The sequence below is a fragment of the Rhododendron vialii genome, chromosome 7a, assembly GCF_030253575.1.
Source record: "Rhododendron vialii isolate Sample 1 chromosome 7a, ASM3025357v1".
NCBI classification, from domain to species: Eukaryota; Viridiplantae; Streptophyta; class Magnoliopsida; order Ericales; family Ericaceae; genus Rhododendron; species Rhododendron vialii.
In genome coordinates this window covers 26,667,367-26,689,616 of record NC_080563.1, presented here as the reverse complement: position 1 = coordinate 26,689,616, position 22,250 = coordinate 26,667,367, and the positions used below count along the sequence as shown (strand labels likewise).

Below are 22,250 nucleotides of genomic sequence, written 5' to 3'. Positions count from 1 at the left end.
CCCACTTGTGGCTGTATTGGAGTAGTTGTTGTTACCGAACAACGCGCTACTATTTCCAAAGTAAACCCTCGGTTTAGCTTTTTGTGAGGAGAACTCTCCCCCTAGGTAGAATTCCACTCTGCAGCGCATCCTCAATGGCTAGGCCAGACTCGAAGAAAGTCTCAAAGTTTGCAGATGCTTGAACCAGCACGAGGTGCTTGGCATAGTCAGGCTGGAGATTGCGGGAGATGATGCGAAGTTGATCCCTCTCGCTCGGACGATCAATCATTAGAGCAGCTTTGGCTCTCCACCTCTTAACAAAATCCGCAAAGGACTTCTTTGCTTCCATTTTTGTGGACAACTCACGAGTAGTCATCTTGAGATAAGAGTTGTAATTGTACTATGCAACAAAGGCAGCCCCAATGTCTTCCCAAGTTCTTCTTTTGGAGATGTCGAGCGACAGAAACCAATGAAAGGCGGGCCCAGAGAAAGTCTGTGGGAACAACTGAGACATAGCCTCACTTTCCACACCCAGCAGCTTCATTGCAGCATGATAGCCAAACAGATGAGTCTTGGGATCACTACTCCCGTTGAACTTAACCGAGTCGGGCATTTTGAATTTATCGGGAAGTTTAGCATTAGGGTACAGGCATAGACGATCTAGGTCGATTCCTCATGTGCTGATCTTCTAGGATTTTGAAACAGCTTCCTCTAGTTTGGCCATTTTGGCCATGAGAGCTACCAAGTCAGAGTTTTGAATAGGCCTAACAACATCGGGGTTTGGATTTGGAGCAGGTGCATGAACCTCTATAGGAATGGGCTGAACAATGAGACGCCCTGCATGGTTTGGATCCTCGACAAAGACAGGTTCTGCATGAACATCCTCAACGTCCTCGCCTTCCTCTTTTGGTGTCAGGGAAGACGAGTGTTGATAAGGTCATTCAAGTGAGTGATGTTAGCATCTGTTTGAGTAGCCCTTTGCTGCATAGCAGTGATACTATTCTGGAGGTTTATGAGCATGGTTTCCATAGTGAGTGGTTGTGGTTGATCTGCCATGATAGGTTTTTCAGAGGAGCTTGATGAAGAAGCTAAAGATGGGAAAGCCGACGGTGTAGCTTTTTGCAAAATCGATGGCGAACCCAACTGTAGGGTGGCCAACAGTGAACTTAGAGAAGCCTCCATTGCAACTGAGAAGGAATCTAGCCTGACAAGTCTTTGAACCAAATTCAGAAGACGTTCCCAAGTAGGTTTGGTTCTTCCTTTTGGTACCCTCTTGTTCGGTGCAATGGTTCCAAACTAGACAGTAAAGCAATTGAAAGCTCAGTGATGTTCCTGCTGTAGCAGTTAATTGCAAGAAGAATGCAATGTACATGTCATCGTTGTCCTCTTAGACTCTACAACTCTAGACGAGTCCGTCTCATGATGTTCGAACGCTGCCAAAATACTCGAAATTTCTTTTCGAGGGTGAATCCTTTGAATAGATCGACTAACACTAAGAGATGTCAAAATAGTCTAAGCCTTCGACTATTTCGTTCTCGAAGTTTCAACTTTGAACTTGGAACAACTCAATGTAGATGACGTGATACTAGAACCGGGCCGGCATAGGCGACACAGCGCCATAGCCTAAACGGTGTACGTGCTGCGCACAATAACCAAGGTGGTATAAGCATGTAACGGCCCCAAATTTTGGGTACGTTAAATAAACATTTTATTGGATAAAACCAAATGGAGTCTGGCTTGTTATTACAACAAAACTCCCACAAGAGTTCAATATTTACACAAAAGCCTAGTCAGCTCCAAAAGCCTCCAAGGTGTATTGTTCATCTTGATCATCTACAAGGTCTGACACATTATACCAGCGTCGCCACCAATATAATATGTCAGGGCCACCAATATAATATGTCAGGGTCACCAAAAGGTAACACCGTAAGCTACAAAAGCTCAATAGAGTAATCCATACCCACTAACCCTTAACTTACAAACATTAAACCATAAAATCAAAGATTTTCACATAGATCAAACATATTTGACAGATAACGACACCACCGCATTCATTATTCGACTAGCGTTGGTGTCCAAGATTCTCTGGGTTTCTCCTACCCGACTCCTCGTAGACCGTGTCAACATTTTATCAACATTTCCACAACCATATCACTTTTTCCAAAATCATTTTTAACACACCCAACCTCGGTTCCGACGTTCCGGTCTCCCGAGTATCCTCACAATGGTTTCGCCGTCCCGGGTTCCCATTGGCACACAATTGCATTGGCTCCTCTCCGCGGATAACCAAGCCATTCCTCACCATGGTTCCACTGCTCCGGGTTCCCATGGGAACGCACACAACCTTACAATGGTTCCATTGATCCGGATTCCCATTGGAACACACATAACCTCACAATGGTTCCGCTTTTCCGGATTCCCATTGGAACACACACAACCTCACAATGGTTCTGCTTTTTCGGATTCCCATTGGAACACACACACACATTCTCACAATGGGCAAGTCTGGCCACATTGGGGTTTCAAATCATTTCACCCTTTTCAAAACACGCCTTGTCATTAACACACCCTAGGCGTCATGTTTCTACTTTCTTGATTTTCGTGTCTCGTTCTTATGCATAGACTCCGCGATAGGATTTTTTCACAATAGTAAACTTAATTCATTCATTGAAATCTTGAAACTCAACTAGCAGGATCATCCAATTCTATATTAGTAATCATGCTCATAACCATCCTAAAGATCAAAATATGAATACTTCTATCAACGATAAGTCTTTATCTTTCGAAAGCCGTTCTTTCTTCCTTTTTGGCAAGTTCTAAACAACATATGTTTATTGAAGTAAAAGTCAATTATTCAACATGTTCATACCACCATTAGAAAAATGAGTTTGTTAACCATCATGCATTCTAAACATAATAAACGATAGATAACCTTATCTCCTTAAAAATACTTCAAGTTATACTTTGAACTAAAAAGTAGGGACATCCTATTTCTCAACATATGATTCTACACTATACTTGGGTTTAGTGGACGAGGGACTCTACCTTACTTCTTGGCGGTTGGTCGGTTTTTGAGAATCGATCGTCGGCTTTGCGAATCGGCAGCGTAATGGCTCTGAAGTGCTGAAAGGAAGAGAGATGGATTTTCTCTTCTTAGAAACAACTTTGCAAACTAAACTAGGCTACTTTAAAGATCTAGGGGTGGTTTTTGGAGGTGGTTTGGTGGTAGCTCTCAAGAACTTCAAGAAAACTTAAGAAACTTGAACTTTGGAACTTGGAAAGCTTAGAAATTCTAGAGAGAAGTTGGAGCAAAGAGTGAAGGTGTGAAAAATGACTTGGAATGGCTTGCTATTTATAGGCCAAAGCCTCTCTCTCTCCCTCTCCCATCCGAACTCTCTCTCTCTCTATATATATATATCTCACTTTTATTTTATTTTATTCAACTTGTCATGCTTCCTTTGAAAGATCAAGGCCTAGTTCTAGGCTTGCATGGCTAGATTTGGTACCTTAGAATAGGATTATGGAAAGATTGGTGGAGGGTTGTACAAAGATTTTATGATTAAAAAACATCAAAGGACATTGGAAGATAGATTTTGTTTGAAAGAAGTAAATAACCCTAGATTAAAAGGATGTAAGAAGATCATGGAAGATCTAGTCAAAGTACACACCAAATCTCCCTCTTTTCTTCTCTCCTTCTCTCTCTCTCTCCCTCCTCTCTCTCTCGGCCAACTCTCTCTCTCTCGGCCCTCCCCTCTCTCTCTCGGCCCTCCCCTCTCTCTCTCTCTCTTTTTCTCTCTCTCTCTCTCTCTCTCTCTCTCTCCTTTGTACAATATAAATATATATGTGTATATATATATATATATATTAGTATGACCAAGTATATATATAAATATAAGTACATAAGTACTATGAGATCTACTAGATTTACAAGTCAAGATTTTCTAATAAAAAATTCTAGTATGCACATGTGTACTAGTAGGTTTATGTATATATATAAGTATGTACTAGGTAATCTAGGTAGATTCTCAAATCCAATAAAAAAATTAGAAGATCATAATTCCTTATTAAAATAATCAAATAGGCACATGCCCCATTAAAATACTAGATTTTGTACTTTAGGAAATCCTAGAGAAATCTAGGGTATATATTATAAAGTACACACATATATATTTATACAAATATATCATCACATGGAAAATCTAGGAAATGATTATTAAATAAAATCCTAGTACTTACTAATTCTATTATCCAATGAGTAATAATTTTCCTAGCGGTTATTGACCAATGAATAAAATGGTGAAGTACTAGAATAATACCCTAAGTCCTTTAGGCATGTGTATATATACCTATATATAACTATATCTTGTACTTTAACAAATCTATCAAATGATCTTGGATGAAAGATCTATTGTCCAATGGATAAAAGTTTCCCTAACCTTCATCGTCTAATGGGTAAAGGTTAAAGGTCCAAAGGGTTCCACTAGGATTTGAAAGGTTCAAAAGGTTCAAGGAGGTTCAAAAGGCTCATATAGGGTTAGGAGAACATAACTAAGTGAGTTGGTAGTTAGGTCCCTCTAACTAATTGGTTAGAATCTAACTATACTTGCCAAGTAGAATCTCTAGCCAAGAAATATAATTTCAAAAGACTAAAATCTAATTATGACAGATTTTTAGAAATACAAAAGGAATTTTTGGAAGCGAATCTAAGTATTAAAATAAAATTCAAAATTTTAACGAAATTTTTACTTACTAAAAATCAGGGTTGTTACAAAGCATCACAGCATTCTCTCCGTTGTTCCTTATTTTTTGTTTGAAACCTCTATTGGGTATTAGACAAAAGACTTAGAAAGTCTTGATTTCCCAAAGTCTTATTGATCTAAGGACTTTGAAAATTGATAATGTGCACCATCGAGATGCACGACTCTTCATCGGGCTATGGCAGTGTCCTAATAAGCATAAGACAGACTCGAAAGAGAGACAACCTAGAAGCTGCCCTAAACATGCTCCTATGCAAAACGATATGTATGTACAGTGCATGCGATAGGGAAAACAGTAATACGTAGACAGTGTATGGGGTTAGATCCAAGTAGATCTTACCCTGTAGGTACCTGTCCTAGTTTGGAGAGTTCTAATGGTTTGTATATGCAAAGGCTGGTTTTGGCTAGTAACGGGTTCCTCGAACTAAAGCCAAGATATACCTCCCGCTGCCCGCGTAATCGTAGAGCAACAGTCAAACGGTAGAATGACTCATCATCGTCGAAGGTTGTTAGTCATTCGGGGTCCCCGGGCTCTGGTAAACCGTGCCGGATTGCCAAAACGATCGAATGGGGCTTATCCCACATCGATGGAAATGAGAATGCTAAAAAGTTTGATTAATGAAACAGAATCGCAAATTCGCAAATGCCTTTCAAATTTGGCTCTCTTTATTAACCAATACTTAAAAGAAACTATACGAGAGAACAATCGAAAAAGCCCGAGTCAAGATGGCCGGACACGAGGTCCTATTAAATCACCAATCCTTTCTTTAGCAACGCAAAGCTCACTATTTTGACAGACTTTTGTGGGATTGTTCTCAAGCGTATTAAACTCAAAGTATAGATCAATATTGATTCGATATCCCCAGTAGAGTCGCCACTGTGGGCAGCGTGCTCGAAAAAAAAATAGGGCGGATCGATGAGCGCACTTTTTTGGCAGACGAACGCTCAATTCAGAGTCGCCACTTGGGTTTGAAGGTCTGACACCCAAGGAACCGAACTTGAAATGCTCGCTGCACTGTTTGATTTGAAAAAGGTGAAGGCACTAGTCTGTCATAACCATATCTGGGTTCGGAAGCCAAGTTACGAGAGGGGAAGGCTTTTAAGGCATCCCTCTCGCCCAATCTGGAGATCGGTCTCTACTTAGGCATTTGCGAAAACATTTGCGATTCTGTTTGATTAATCAATTCTTTAGCCAATTAGGGGCGGGGGAACAGTTTAATGGGGATTAAAGCTGTAACATGTTTACAGGATGTGATAAATAACATGCACGGATGAAATATTGAAAAATAAATGAGATAAAATCCAAAACTGCAATCGGATATCAAAACAGTATGTCTTTGTATGAATTTGACACGGACAATAGCCAACTTGCATGCATGGATCTACATGCGTCCAAGCCAACCATCGCGTGACAGACCCATACAATCGCGCGCGAGTTGAAATCCCACTAACAGGTTGAATTTTATCCTCTTCTGGGCTATGGAAAGACCAGTGCACACCCAGGACAAACCAAGCAGTCTATATAGCAGTTGATAGGCAGTTCTAAGCAGTTTAAAGGCTGAAAAAGCCCTACAAATTAACAAAACACTCCATAAACAGTGTGGGGACAAAATAATACCCTAAGGTCGAGCTACCCATGCAAGGCCACTCACAGGTCAGAGGCAGACTATCGCGTGCTTATCTCACTCTGGCATGCGACGGTGTGCTCAGGCGCGCGATGGTGCGCTCCGACGCTCGAGGGATGCGCCCTGGCGCGCAATTGTCTGAGCCTTTTAACCAGTGTTTGGTTTACGTGTTTCTGGGTTCTGGTACATGTCCAAAATGATCCTAGGGGTACTCCAAGACAACAGAAATGCAAATTAACTACAAAGCTAATAGTTTTTACTAAGGAAAGCAGTAAACTAGTTTTTTACATGCTTGCAAAGTGATCTATACGTAAATAAATACACAAAATAGTAGGACACCAATCCCCACGCGTCCATCATGCGCAACCACAGAGTGTCACACGCAAGAATGGGACCATCGCGTGCTGGTTCGTACCATGACGGTTTTTGAAACCTTGCCAGCTTTAGGACTAGGACTGGTATTGATTACCAGCCTTGGCCTTGCCAGCCCCCCTCAGGGATCAGAACAGAAAATAGTAGGTATGCTATACCAGGATTGAGGTTGAAACGTGTTTGAGCTATGATGTTTGAAGGCTTGATTGAGGTGTGAAAGGGTGGAGATGGAAGAACAAGCTTTGTTCTTAGATGAGGTGTGAGAATGGAGGATGGTGTGTGTAATTCTTCAAATTTTTTGTACCCTTTGAACGAGGAACAAATGGGGATATATATAGGAGGAGATGGAGGTGAATCTGGTTCGTGCAAAAAGAGGAGCTTAGCCAGTCCATGAGGCTAGCTGAAGTTTGCTTGGTGGTTAAGCTTACCAGCCCATAAAGGTGATGGGAACAGGTTGGACTGTCGCGCGCTGGAGTCAGTCCGGCGCGAGATGGTGCGTCCTGGCGCGCGGTGGTCAACAGTCAAGCATTGACTGTTGACCACCACCTGGCAGTTTGACCATCGCACGCGGGAGTCAGTCGGTCGCGCGATGGTGCGCCCCAACGTGGGATGGTTGCGCCCTGGCGCGCGTGTACTACCTACTCACGCGTTGGTCAACGATTAAGCTTTGACCATTGACCAACACTTGTCAAGTTGATCTACGCGCGCAGGCTTCAAATCAGCGCGCGTCAGTAGGGTTTTTGGCTTTTGAAGTGGCTTAGGCTAGGATTAGGTTCAAGGGTTTTGCAAACACTCAAAGCTCAAACACTTATTATTCCCGGGGTGTTCTTGATCCGTTTCATCATTGGGAAATCAAAAACCATAAGTAAACTAATCTGGAAGCCCAGATTGGGGTGTCTACAGTCCCCCGGCAGTACTGACTCGCGTTGGAAGGACGATGGTAAACCCTTTAAATTTCTACTGCTTACTCTTATTCTAATTCAAGATTATGATGTGTATGCTATATGAATGCTATTGCAGGCTAGAGGAGGAGCTTCACAAGGGCTACGCTGGAAGCCTATTCGTATGCCGGGAGTCAATATGCCATGGGCCATCCCCCGGCAGTACTGACTTGCGTTGGAGGGACGATGGTAAACCCTTTGAATTTCTACTACTTACTCTTATTCTAATTCAAGATTATGATTTGTACGCTATATGAATGCTATTGCAAGCTAGAGGAGGAGCTTCACGAGGGCTACGCCAGAAATCTTTTCGTATTTTGGTGCAGCAGGCTTCTTCTGCCGGCTCTCGGCCATCGAAAAGGGCGCGACACTCTTGCGGCACCAAGGAGGAGCCTATTGCCGTCTCGGACGAGACTGAGGAGCCCACAGACATCGACCTGGAGGACACCTCAGGGAGTACGGTACCTAGGGTTACTCATACTCAGAAGGTTGCCAGCTCCGAGACAAAAGAGGAGGTCTTCGCAGAGGACGAGGAGAGCGAGGATGAGGACAAAGATGAGGATTGAGTTCCCTCTTTTTCTTTTTGCCTTTTGATGGAGCCTGCGTGCTTCCTTTTGTAGAGTGCCTGTTTAACCTTGGCAGATAGGATTTTAAGCATCAGGCTTGCAAGCCTTATTCTGCTATGTACTTCGACTGATGGATGCCTAGGATTTTATGTATAGAAATGGTTCTTTCAATGTCTTTGTTATTCAATTTCATTTTTTATTGTTGTACAAAAGAAATTGAACAACCAAGATTATTACCGCAATGTGCAACTAACCAATGATCACAAAAATGAGTATGATACAGAGTTTTAATTGAAAATCATATTGCCAAAGGAAGAGATTGTGTGGCCTTAGCCACGTACCAGCTGAAAGGAGAGGCCCGTTATTGGTGGGATCTAATAGAGGCAACCCATGCCATAGCCACCATGACCTTCGACGAGTTCGAGACCCTGTTTCTCAACAAGTACTTTCCCATGCCCCTTCATTTGGCCAAGGAGCAAGAGTTCCTCAACCTGAAGCAAGGAACGATGACCGTCACTCAGTACGCGGCCAAATTCGAGGAGCTGTCTCGTTACACCCAAACTGTCGTTGCAATGGAGGACAAGAAGGCGAGAATATTTGAGTGGGGGCTGACCACTGCTAGAAGGGCTATGGTAGCTCAGGCTTTCCCCATTTATACCGGTGTTGTGAAATGTGCTCTTCGACTGGAAAGCGAGGAAAATGACTTCAAAATCCGATGGAGGAAGGCGACAGGCAACACTGGCGGACCTATCCGAACTCAACCTTCCAACAACAACCGCGAACCCTACCCTGCCAAACCCTTCACCCTGATCCGAAACAACCAATCTTGGAAGATTACTGCACCAGGACGTGGTGAACCACAGAGGGGTGGCAGAGATGTAGCGACAGTACAGTGCTTCAACTGTCAGGCTATGGGCCACTACAAACGTGAATGCCCCCAACCCCCGAGGGAGAGAACTGGAGGCTTTGGAGGCCAGAAAGCTCAACAGCTGGGACAAGCTAGATTTGGGAAGCAAAACCCCGGAGGCCCATCACAGCAGCTGAACGGGTAGACCAAGGGGAAGCAGCCTGTGGGAACCCAACAGAGCACTGGAGGGTGCATCTTTGCGCTACAGTTAGAGGAGCAGGAGCAGGATCCCTCTGTGATCCAAGGTATGATACTATTGTACAGTACTTGCATACAAGCATTGTTTGACTCTTGAGCATCACATTCGTTTATATCTTCTGCCTGCGTAACTGCTCTAGCACTAGAAATAGAACCCTTTAGTATGAGTGCGACAGTCAAATCACCGATAGGGGGGAGTATAGCTGTTAATCTAGTATGTAGAGGGTGCGAGATAGAAATAGCCAACCTACGTCTAACCTGCGATCTTAGAGTGATCGATATCGCGGATTTCGACGTTATTCTTGGAATGGACTGGCTATCAGCCCACCGAGCGGTCATAGACTGCCATCAGAAGATGGTGACGGCTCATACCTCCGAAGGAACTCGTTTTCAATTTAAGGGGGATAGACAAATGGCAAGCTCGACGACAAAGAGATCCAAGTGGTAGAATCAACTGTTTGGATGGCTAGCTAGTCTCCAAATGGAAGAAACCGACCGGATGGAATTGGGATTACCGCACATCGTGTGTGAGTTCGCCGATGTTTTCCCTGAAGAACTTCCGGGCTTACCACCTCAAAGAGAGATAGACTTTTCTATAGAACTCCAACCAGGGATAACACCAATCTCGATGGCACCATACTGTATGGCACCCACAGAACTAAAAGAGCTCAAGACCCAGTTGAAAAAGCTATTGGACAAAGGATTCATCAGGCCGAGTACGTCACCATGGGGAGCGCCTGCATTGTTCGTGAAAAAGAAGGAAGGAACACTGCGACTATGCATTGACTATAGGAAGTTGAACCAAGTTACGGTCAAGAACCGATACCCACTGCCTAGGATTGATGACCTATTTGATCAGTTAAGAGGAGCAACCTGCTTTTCTAAGATTGATCTCTGATTAGGCTATCATCAGTTGAGGATCCGAGACGAAGATATCGCCAAAACAGCCTTCCGCACCAGATACGGGCACTACGAGTTTGTAGTGATGCCGTTTGGATTGACTAACGCTCCAGCGGTATTCATGTGTCTCATGAACAAGATCTTTCAACCCTACTTAGACAAATTTGTTGTGGTGTTCATTGACGACATCTTGATATACTCTGCCAGTAAGGAGGAGCATGAGGAACACCTTCGAATAGCACTACAAGTACTCAGAGATAACCAACTTTACGCCAAGGCAAGTAAATGCGAGTTTTGGCTAAAAGTGGTTAAGTTCTTGGGGCATGTAGAATCCAAGGAAGGAATCGCGGTGGACGAAAGCAAAGTCGAAGCAGTGCTAAATTGGAAACAGCCGACCTCGGTGCTTGAAATCAGAAGCTTCCTAGGATTGGCTGGATATTACCGGAGATTTATACCAGATTTCTCGACCTTAGCCAAACCCATGACCAGGCCGACTCAGAAAGGAGTAAAGCTAGATTGGAACGAAGACTGCGAGAAATCCTTCGAAGAGTTGAAGAAGAGACTGACTAGTGCACCAGTACTCATCATTCCCGAGCGAGGTGTACATTATACGGTCTATTGCGATGCGTCAAGAGATGACTTGGGATGTGTGCTGATGCAGAACGGAAAGGTTGTAGCCTACAGATCACGACAACTCCGACCACATGAAAGGAATTACCCCACCCACGACTTAGAATTAGCTGCAGTAGTATTCACCCTCAAAATCTGGCGTTACTATTTGTGGGGAGAACAATTCGAAGTCTTTACCGACCACAAGAGCCTCAAGTACCTATTCTCTCAAAAGGAGTTGAATCTGAGGCAGCGCCGATGGATGGAATACTTGGAGGACTACAAGTTTACGTTGCAATATCACCCTGGCAAGGCCAATGTGGTAGCTGACACTCTAAGCCGAAAGGAGAAGGCGTAAAAGGTCAAAACAGCCATTAAAGAATGGGAGATGGTAGATACTCTCAACGAGTTCAACCTACGATCGTCGTCAAAAAATGGGAACGCTCGATTATACGCTCTAGTTGCGGAACCAACACTTCATCGAGTAATATTACTGGCCCAAACCTCTGAGCAGGACTGTGAGTTCATCCGATATCGAATCCGAGAAGGAAAGGTGCTACCAGGAGGGACAATGGAGAAGGACAATAGCCTGAGATTCAAGGGGAAAGTGTTTGTGCCTAATATCGGAGCTCTTCGAGAAGTCATGCTCTGAGAAGCTCACCATTCGAACTTCGCAGTCCACCCTGGCGGTACAAAGAGGTATCATGACCTGCGGAGGACGTACTAGTGGGAAGGAATGAAGAAGGATGTAGCCCGATTCGTGTCTACCTGTCTAATGTGCCAGCAGGTCAAGGCTGAACACCAGAAACCTGGAGGAGACCTTCAACCATTACCAATTCATACCAGGAAATGGAAGCACATCTCAATGGACTTCGCGACTGGACTACCGAGATCTGCCAAATCCAACACTGCAATCTGGGTGGTTATGGATCGACTCACCAAATCTGTGCATTTTTTGCCTGTGAAGATGACAGAGAACGTAGAGCAACTGAGCCTGTTGTACATTCGAGAGATTGTACGCCTTCATGGGGTACCTATCTCGATAGTATCTGACAGGGATCCACGTTTCGTATCACATTTTTGGAAGGGATTGCAAAAAGCTTTGGGAACAAACGTAAGGCTTAGTACAGCCTTCCATCATCAGACAGATGGACAAACGGAGAGGACAATACAGACATTGGAGGATATGCTGAGAGCCTGTGCCTTAGATTTCTCCGAAAATTGGGAGCAGCACCTACCATTGGTGGAGTTTGCCTACAACAACAGCTACCAAGCAAGTATTGGGATGGCACCGTACGAAGCTCTCTACGATCGACCCTGTCGATCTTCGATCTGCTGGACAGATGCTAGAGAAATGGGATTGATTGGACCTGAAATAGTACGGGATACCACAGAGAAGGTCAAGACTATCAGACAAAGGATTCAGACCACTCAGAGCAGACAGAAGAGCTATACGGATAAAAGGAGCCGACCTTTATCCTTTACAGTAGGAGATCATGTATTCCTAAAGATCAGACCAAAGAAGGGAGTCATCAGATTTATGAAGAAGGGAAAACTATCCCCACGCTACATCGGACCCTTCGACATTGTAGAGAAGATTGGGAAGGTTGCATATCGTCTAGCCCTACCGCCACAGCTAGATAAAGTGTATAACGTATTTCACGTTTCAATGCTTTGCAAGTACCTCGCCTTACCCACCCATGTTCTCAATTGGGAAGACATCACCATCGAAGAAGACGCGACATACAAAGAGGAACCAATAGAGATTCAAGACCGAAGCGAGAAGATGATTCGGAACAAGACTATCAAATTGGTATGAGTTCTGTGGAAGCACCGTGGATCTAGATAAACCACATGGGAAAGAGAAGAGACCATGAAAGCAAACTACCCTCACCTGTTCGAATCCGAGCATACACCTAATTTCGAGGACGAAATTGTTTAAGGGGGATAGGTTGTAACAACTCCGATTTTTAGTGAATAAAAATCTCGTTGTTTATTCGAAATTCTTTATTTTCTCTTGAATGGCCTTATATTTTTCTCGTTGAATTCTATTTGGATTTTAGCCCTATCGCTTCTTAGATTATATCTCTTGGCTAGTATAGTTAGCTTCTAACCAAATTAGTTAGAGTGACCTAACTACAAATCCATTTAGTTACCTTTGGACCATTACCCATTGGACGATAAATGTTAGGGTAATCTTTGTCCATTGGACAATAGGCCATTCATTAGAATAATTGATTAGTACAAAGATATAGTAATATATTGGTGTATATTCACATGTGCAAAGGGCATATATGCATTGTTTATTAGATATCATTTCCCCTATTGCCCATTGGATAATAACCGCAAGGAAAATTATTACCCATTAGGTAACAACACCAATCTTCCAACATAGTACATGGACCTATTAAATAATCCCTCCATAGATTTCCCATGTCCTTATATGCATTAAAATATATGGGTAAATCAAATTCCTAGATTTCTAAAGTACTTTAATAATACTCAAGTACTAGTACTTTTTGTATTATAATAATAAGGGAATCCTAGCCTCATATTCTATTCGATACTTGGTACTTATTTATATATTTAAATATATGGGCATGTGTACATATATACAATATTATATATAGATATAGATTTCAAAAAATACAATATCTATTAGTTTAATTCTACATGTGCCTAATTGGAATTCTTTAATGGGATATTTGATTTTGAAAATCTAGTACCTTTGTACTTCTACAATATTATATATGCATATATATATATAGTGTACTAGGAGAGAGAAAGAGGGAGAGAGAGAGAGATTGCCGAGAGGGAGGGAGAGAGAGATTGCTGCGAGGGAGGGAGGGAGGGAGAGAGTAGCTGAGAGAGAGAAGAAAGAAAGATTGGGTTGTACCATGCTTTGATCACCATGATCTTCTTGCATCTTTTCAAATCCATGGGTGTATATTCTTCCTAGCCAAAAATCTACCTCTCAATTGTCCTTTCATGTTTGTATAATCACCAAATCTTGTACAATCCCTCCTTTCCTCCACCAAATCTTCCATAATCCAATCCAAGGTACAAAAACCTAGCCTTGCATGCCTAAAAACTAGGTAGAAGTTGTACAAGCCATTCATAGCCTAACCCATCAAGCTTTCAATCAAGAAAAGATGAGATAGAGAGAGAGGGGGGGCCGGCCTTGTGAGAGGGAGAGAGAGCCAAGGTTTTGGCTATAAATAGAGCCACCCTCATGCCATTCAAACTCACACCTTCACCTAGCAACTTCTCTCTCTAGAAAAACTTGTATTCTTCCTTTGTTCTTGCTTAGTTCTTCTTGTTCTTGAAGTTCTTCTTGTATTCTTCAAGAAACTCGTCCTAAGCTGCCACTAAACCGCCACCCGACCACCCTCTCGATCCAAAAGTAGTAGTAGTAGTAGTCAAGACTTAGTTTCGAGAGAACCTTTCTCTTTCGAAGCTACCGTAAGCATTCCGTAGGAAGTTACTCCGCTCTATTGTCAACGTAGCCGCACTACCGCCAAGAAGAAAGGTAGGATCTCCTTATCCTCCATCCCAAGTATAACGTAGGATACTCTTATAACTAGAACATCCCTTACTATTTTCTCTAGTAGATAAGATTATCTATTGCTTGTAATGTTTGGAATACCAACGTACTATCGCTAATGGAAGCATGAGCATGTTGAAATAATCAACTTATTACTTTCAATAAACATATGTTGTTTTGAACTTCCCACAAAAGAAAAAATACGGTTTTCGAAAGATAGAAACTATCGCTTGTTTAGAAGTATTCGTATTTTGATCTTTAGGACGATTATGAGCATGCATACATGAATTGCTTGTATTACTAGTGGTATAATGTTGAGTTGGATGATCTTGTTAGTTTAAAGATTTCAATGAAAGATTCATGGTTACATATGAAGGCCTATCGCGGAGTCTATTCATGAAAATGAGACACGAGAACCGAGAAAGTAGAAACATGACACCTAGGGTGTGGTTAATGAAGGAAATGTGTTCTGAGGAAGGAAATATTTTTGAAACTACATTATGACCAGTTTTGGTAGCATAATGTGAGTTGTGTGCGTGAGTGTGTGCCAATGGGAACCCGGGACGGCGGAACCATTGTGAGGATACTCGGAAGACCGGAACAGCAGAACCGAGGTTGGATGTGTGCTTGGTTATCCGCGAAGAGGAGCTAATGCAATGTGTGCCAATGGGAACCCGGGACGGCGGAACCATTGTGAGGATACTCGGGAACCCGGAACGACGGAACCGAGGTTAGGTGTGTTAAACAAAGGATTTTTGAAATGTTGATTGGTATGTGAAAATGGTTACACGGTCTATGATGAGTCGCGTAGGAGAAACTCGAAAAATCACGGACACCAACAATCGTTGATTAGCGAATGTGGATGTGTCATTGTCTGTCAAATATGTTGAACTATGATTCTGTGGTTAATATTTGCAAATTAAGGGTTAGAGGGTTAAGGATTTTCCTATTGAGCGTTGTAGCTCACAGTGTTACCTTTTGGTGACCCTGACATATTATATTGGTGGTGACGCCGGTATAATGTGTCAGATCTCATAGCTGAACAGGGGGAACTGTACACTTTGGAGGCATTTGGAGCCGAGGAGCTCACCAGGATGGAGGAGCAAGACGGAGTATAGTTAGGAACCCTAGCTTCTTCCCTTGTTGAATAAATGTACCTTTTTGTTTATGATGTAATAATGAGCCAGACTCTCTTATTTATGTAATAAAAATGCCCTTTTAACGTACTCAAAATTGGGGGCATTGCAGGTCTCCTCAACGTGATGCGACTTATTGAGATGTTTTCTCCCTTCGGTGATCTTGCGGACATAACTTATCAAATTAACTCGGCGCATGACTGCCCTCTGCATGTGCCTGCTTGCAGCCTACCTTTTGGTACCCTCCACTGGTCATGCTAGCTTAGCTCTGGTCAGCATTGCCATTCAAATTGAGGCTCGAAAGAACGTGATTCTAATGGTTTTGGCTGAGACATTGATAGGTTTGGATAAGGTTCGTTATGGAGAAACTGAGACTTTCGGGGGTAGTCCTTACCTCCTATAGGTTGGCTTCTCACTCAGCTTTCCTTTTTCGAGTCTTTCTCACGTTCTCATTTTACCTCAACATTCGGTTCAACTTCCTATGGTTTCTTACTTGTTTTTCTCTTTTTTGTAGATCTGGCTGTGATAAGGTGAATGTGCTGACCATTCCTCCTAGCAATTGGGCATATGAGGCTAGGTTGTTGTCCCTCCGATACTTTGAGTTTGCGAACAAGCGAGTTCCTAAGTGGGTCAACTTCTTTAGGCGTCTGCGAGCTGAGTCCGTTTCGTGGAGGTGTTTGTGGCTAGATCTCCCTCCTATGACTATGCACTTCATGGGCCCCCAGTGGGTTGTCCTTGCTGGTTTGGAGGCCTTTACTTTCTATATCCCATATCGGATTCAACGTCAGCTCGGCCTTAGACAGGAGAACCCTGCAGAGGTTATGGTCGATGTTGTTCTACCCTTGTTTCGCCATTCCATTCTTTGCAACTATCAGCGGTTCTGGAGAACTCGTGAAGTGACTGATGCACACCCTTATTCGTTTCTGATGGTTCGCGGGAGCTACCGAAAGTGGCTTAGCAGGGATATTGCTACGAGGGCTGGAGCTCAAGGAAACTGACTCAATCCTACTACCTTGACCATGAAATAAATTGTGGACCTGCTTTCATCATGTTGCACTTTTGTTTTCGAAAATCATGCTCAGCCTTATGTATTAGAAGCAATCATTATAGTAAAATGAGTTGTGGAGGGTTTCCCCTTTCTCGATTCAGTGCTTCGAATTCTTACAACCTGGATTTTTTATTTTGATTGATCGTGACCGAGCCTCAGAACAAGGCTGCCTACGTATCCTTATGGCAAAGGAATCAGGTCATAACGTAGTTCAGGTTAAGGTTTGCTTTGGTCTTAACACTCTCCTTTCGTGCTCTAAATTTTGTCTAGTACCGCCCTTTCGGGTTTTCAGTCTAGCGAGCTCATTTATTGCATGCTTTAACTTTTGCCTAGGATGCCATTGCGGGTTTTCATCCTAGCAGGCTTTTGCTCTAACTTTTGCCTAGGTCAGCCCGGCCTTGCGGTTTTCAGCCCAGCGAGCTTCTCTCAAGGATAATAGCGCTTGAGTTGATCCAGGTTTACCAAAGTTGAAAATTCGTTTCCGTCCAAGTCAATAAGCTGCGTGGCCCCTCCGGATAGGATGGCCTTGATGATGTACGACTCGGACCATTTTGGTCGGAACTTTCCATGTGGATCATAGACTGGTGCCCGGATTTCCTTTAAGACCATGTCGCCTTTTGCTAAGTCCCTAGGCTTTACTTTCTTGTTGAACGCACGAGCAATCCTCCTTTGATACCCTTGAATATGATAGGGAGCCCTCAACCGACGTTTGTCAAACAACATGAGCTCTTCAAATCAATTGCTTAACCATTATGCCTCTTGGACCTCACACTCAACCATAGTTCGAAGAGACGGAACGTCCAACTCAATGGGGAGTACAGCTTCCATACCATAGACCAAAGAGTAAGGGGTTACTCCTGTTGGTGTATGTATGGACGTGCGATATCCCCATAAAGCTAGTGGCAACTGCTCATGCCAATATCTTGCGGATTGAATGGTCTTTTCCAGGATGGCCTTGATTGTTTTATTAGCTGCTTCTATGGCTTCATTGGTCTGCGGCCGATAGGTGGTTGACTTGTGTACTTTAATTTGGAACTCATCCAAAACTTCCCTGGCTCTTCCCTTGAAATGAACCCCATTGTCAGATACGAACGCCTGAGAGACTCCATATTGGTAGATGAGGTTTTCCTTGATAAAGTGTGCAACTTGAACTGCGGTCAGCGTGGCGTAAGAAGCAGCTTCTACCCATTTCGTGAAGTAATCAACGGCCACCAAGATGAATTTATGACCATTAGATGCTGCTAGTACAATCCTTCCAATGACATTGATTCCCCATACTGAAAAAGGCCATTGTGAGGTCATTTGATGCAATTTGGACGGTGGGATATGCGTGAGGTTGGCATGAATTTGGCACTTGTGCCAACGCCGCACGTATTCCACACATTCTGTCTCCATGGTGGACCAGAAATACCCCTGCCTGAGGATCTTCATGGCAAGCATTATGCCATTCATGTGAGGGCCACACACACCTTCGTGGATTTCTTCCATCACCCTTCTCGCCTCCGCGCTGTAGATGCATAACTTGTGCATGCCGCAGTGTGACCTTCGATATAGATTTCCTCCACAGATGATGTATTGAGCTGCCATCCTCTGGAGGACGATTTTGTCTTTCTTGCTTGCTTCAATGGGGTATTCTCATCTTTCCACGAATCTCCAAATGCCATAATACCAAGGGCGACCATCATCGGGCTCATCCACAACCATGACAGGCTGGTATACCGGTGTGTCCCTTTGTTCTATCATAATTGGCCTTAGCTTCACACCGAGAGGGATTTCGACCATGGATGCCAAAGTTGCCAAGGCATCTGCAAATCGATTTTCGAGCCTCGGTACATGAGTGAAAGTCACCTTGTTGAAATGCGGGATGAGGTCTTCGAGGTCCTAATGGTATGGTTTCAGTTTTTCCTCCTTGACTTTCCAGTCTTCGTTGGCCAGTGACACTACCAAGTTGGAATCTCGTACCACTTCCAATTTTTCTCTATACCGATCTCAATTGCCGCTTCCATACCGATAATGCAAGCCTCATATTCCGCTTGATTGTTGGTGACCTCAAAATTTAGCTTGAAGGCGAGTTGGATGTGAGACCCGTCGGGTGCTATTAACAACACGCCGATTCCAAACCCTTTTTGATTCGCAGCGCCATCGAAGTATAACTTCCAAACATCCTCAGCTAGAGTCATTATGTGTTCATCAAGAAACTGAAACTCGGCATCTTCACCTCCTTCGACTGGGCAGTTGGCCAGGAATTCAACAACAGCTCTTCCTTTTACGAATTTCCTAGTGACATATCTTAATTCGAATTCCGCTAGCATTAGTAACCATCATGCCATCCTCCCAGTGAGAGCTAGTTTCTCAAACAAGTACTTGAGATTATCCATTCGAGAAATCAGCCTCACTAGGTAGGCTAGCATGTAATGTCTCAACTTTTTAGAAGCCCGGACGAGTGCCCAGCATGTTTTCTCCAGCGGAGTATAACGCTCTTCACATCCCACCATCTTTTTACTCAGATAGTAGACAGCCCTTTCAACCCCATCGTCTCCTTCCTGTGCCAGCATACACCCCATAGAGGATGGAGTGACTGACAGGTATAGGATCAAAGGTTTTCCCGACACAGGGGGTGTCAACACTGGCAGACTTCGTAGATAAGCTAGGATTGCTTCAAAAGCTTTCTGGCACTTATTCTCCCATTTGAATGACACACCCTTCTTGAGCAAGCAAAAGATTGGTTCACAAGTCGAAGTTAGTTTGGCAATGAACCGACTGATAAACTGCACCTTGCCGAGAAAACTCCTCACATCCTTTTCAGAGCGTGGCGGCTCCATCTCCAGAATTGCCTTGATTTTTGACAGGTCAACCTCGATACCCCGGGTGGTAATCATGAATCCGAGCATTTTTCTGGCTATGACTCCAAACGTGCATTTAGCTGGGTTAAGGCACATCCTATACTTTCTGATTATTTCAAAGAACTTCCTGAGTGCAAGTAGGTGCCCTTCTCGTTCCTTGGCTTTAATGATCATGTCATCAACGTAAGCCTCTACTTCCTTATGGATCATGTCATGCAATAAGGTTGTAGCAGCCCACTGATAAGTAGATCCTGCGTTCTTTAACCCGAAAGGCATCACCCGATAGCAGTAGGTTCCCCATTCAGTGACAAACATGGTTTTCTCCCGATCTTCTGGGGCCATTAGGATTTGGTTGTACCCTGAAAAGCCATCCATGAAGGAAAGCAAGGCATGCCCAGCAATGTTGTCAACCAGTACATCAATGTGTGGTAATGGGAAGTCATCTTTCGGGCTTGCTTTGTTGAGGTCCCTAAAATCAACACAGACTCTAATCCTACCATCCTTTTTAGGGACGGGTACAATGTTTGCGACCCATTGAGGGTATTCAGTTACCATTAAAAACCCTACGTTGATCTATTTAATGACTTCTTCCTTTATCTTAAGCACCCATAAGGTCTCATACGCCTCAGTTTCTGCTTTACGGGTTTTGCATCGGGGTAAAAGGGAATCCGATGCTCCATAATTTCAGGATCGATTTCGGGCATGACCGCATATGACCATGCGAAAACATTTTCGAATTCTTTCAACAAACTTGTAAGAGCTTGACGCTCTTCGGCAGACAATGCGGAACTAATCTGAACCATTCGGGAATCCCCCCTGTCCCTCAAATTTATTAAAACAATTTCTTCTTTTATAGGCTGAGCATGCCTTTCTTCTTCCCTTTCGATTAGGGAACGGATTTCTTTAGGGACATCCCCATCGAAATCGATCTCTTCATCATCAGGGTCGACACAATTTATTCTAACGTTAGGGAAGTAAGCGGAATCAGATTCATTTATTTCATCGCTAGCGAAAGCCTCTGGGGCACCATACACACCGGTAGACTCAAATTCAAAGTACAGACCATGAGGAGCGGGGCCAAGAGGCACCAACTCTAACTCAACAGACTCGAAAGACTTGGATGACTCGGACTCAGATTTGGACTCAGTGTCAGACCCTTGGCATGGTACACTTGGTATGAAAGTCCAATTATTGTAATCTCCTGCGGCGTCCATGATGAGCAAAGTCGAATCTTCGGGGATCTCTTGTCCCAGCATTAGTATTTCAGCTTCCATAACTGTACCCATTGGTTCGTCCTCCTTGAACAGGGCTACTAGACTCCCCATGCTAAAGGCCTCAATCCAATCAGTCAGTTTTTTCGGTTCCTTTGCGACTTCGAATTCTTCTTCACTTTCTGGCCAAACATCGTTGGCGAATATCTCAAACCCTGGCAGCAGAGTATTAGTTTCCTTATCCCAAAACGGTTTTGGCTGACCTTGGTAGACTTGCTTTGCTTTTTCTTTAACAAAATAGTCTTCCAATCGGTTTACTTCCTTCACCTTATTGTTGCCTGAAGACAAGTATCCGAGACCGGTGTATGAGAGTCCCACGGGCCTCAAACTTGGCAGGTTCTTACAGATTCTTTCCAAATCCTAGACCTGGCATGTAGGACATTTTCTTCATTATCTTTATGGTGACATTGCTAATGACAAAATCATTATCAATTCTGCCTAAGAAGACAACATTGGAAGTATCCAACAAAAAGCCTCCCAGAGCAATGTCTTCTTCTCCATGCTGGATTTCCAAAAGTGGGGCATTGTCTTCAGTAGGTGCGTGGATCCCGAAGTCTTCATAAATAGTGAGCATTTCTGTCTCAAGTCCCAAACGGATTTTCTGATGAAGGGTGGAGGGTACAACCATGATGTCTAGTCGATGCAGCCAGGGCCTACCTAGCAGCAAGTTGAAAGAAGCGGGGATGCTCACCACATGAAATTCCACCTTAGTTTGATAAGATCCAAAGGTCAACCACCTCAGTTTGATAAGATCCAAAGGTCATAGGGAGCATGAGAGTTCTAACCACATCGCGACGAGTGTTGTCATATGCTCAGACTTTGACTTTCGATGGAGAGAAGTCTTTAGTTTTGTATCCCAAGCAATAAGCAACGCTGAGTGGGCAAACGTTGATGGCTGACCCATTGTCAATTAAAATCACTGGGACCCATTTGCCATGGCATTTCAGAGTGACATGGAGTGGTTTATTGTGATCTGTCCCTTCGGTAGGCAGATCTCGATCGGTAAAGGTTATGGCATGCTTAATGGGTACGGTTTTAATGAGTGCCACAAGCTCATCTGGGGTTATGCCGGAGAGAACTTCCAGGTGGGAGAGGGCTTGGATGAGTCCTTCTCAATGTCGAGTGGAATGAACAAGCACATCCCAAACAAACATTTTAGCTTGAGTCTGTTCGAGCTGTTGCTTGACCATCCCTTCAGGGTTTTTCTCAGGACGGGGAAGTTCTTTGGCTGGTGGAGCTGCGGGGTTAGAGGATTCTCCAATTTGGAGGTTGGGAGGTTGATAGACATGACCACTCCTAGTCAAGTAATCGATCTAGCGGTACTTTGAATCTTCACTCCATAACTCGATCGGAGCCTTGCGCTTGGTTCCGATGGAGGTATCCTGAAGGTTGGATGCTAAATTGGCGATAACCAAATCTTCCTAAAGATCTTCTGGTTTCCATTGTTCAGCTTCCATTGTTGCCCTGTTCACAGTCCATTCCTCATTTCCCACTTTTATGTTGATAACTTCAGAGCTGGCCCTCGGTTTGGCTCCTGGTTCGTCTTCCCATAAG

At 43.7% G+C, this 22,250-nt stretch overlaps 1 protein-coding gene across 1 annotated transcript; it reads left to right on the top strand.

Moving 5' to 3' along the window:
* The first annotated feature begins 8,398 nt into the window (after window positions 1-8,398).
* Window positions 8,399-9,292, top strand: LOC131332843 (uncharacterized). The gene is made up of 2 exons (XM_058367151.1): window positions 8,399-8,412; window positions 8,524-9,292. Exons 1-2 carry the CDS (start codon window positions 8,399-8,401, stop codon window positions 9,290-9,292), a joined length of 783 nt encoding a protein of 260 aa, XP_058223134.1.
* Window positions 9,293-22,250: the final 12,958 nt, after the last annotated feature.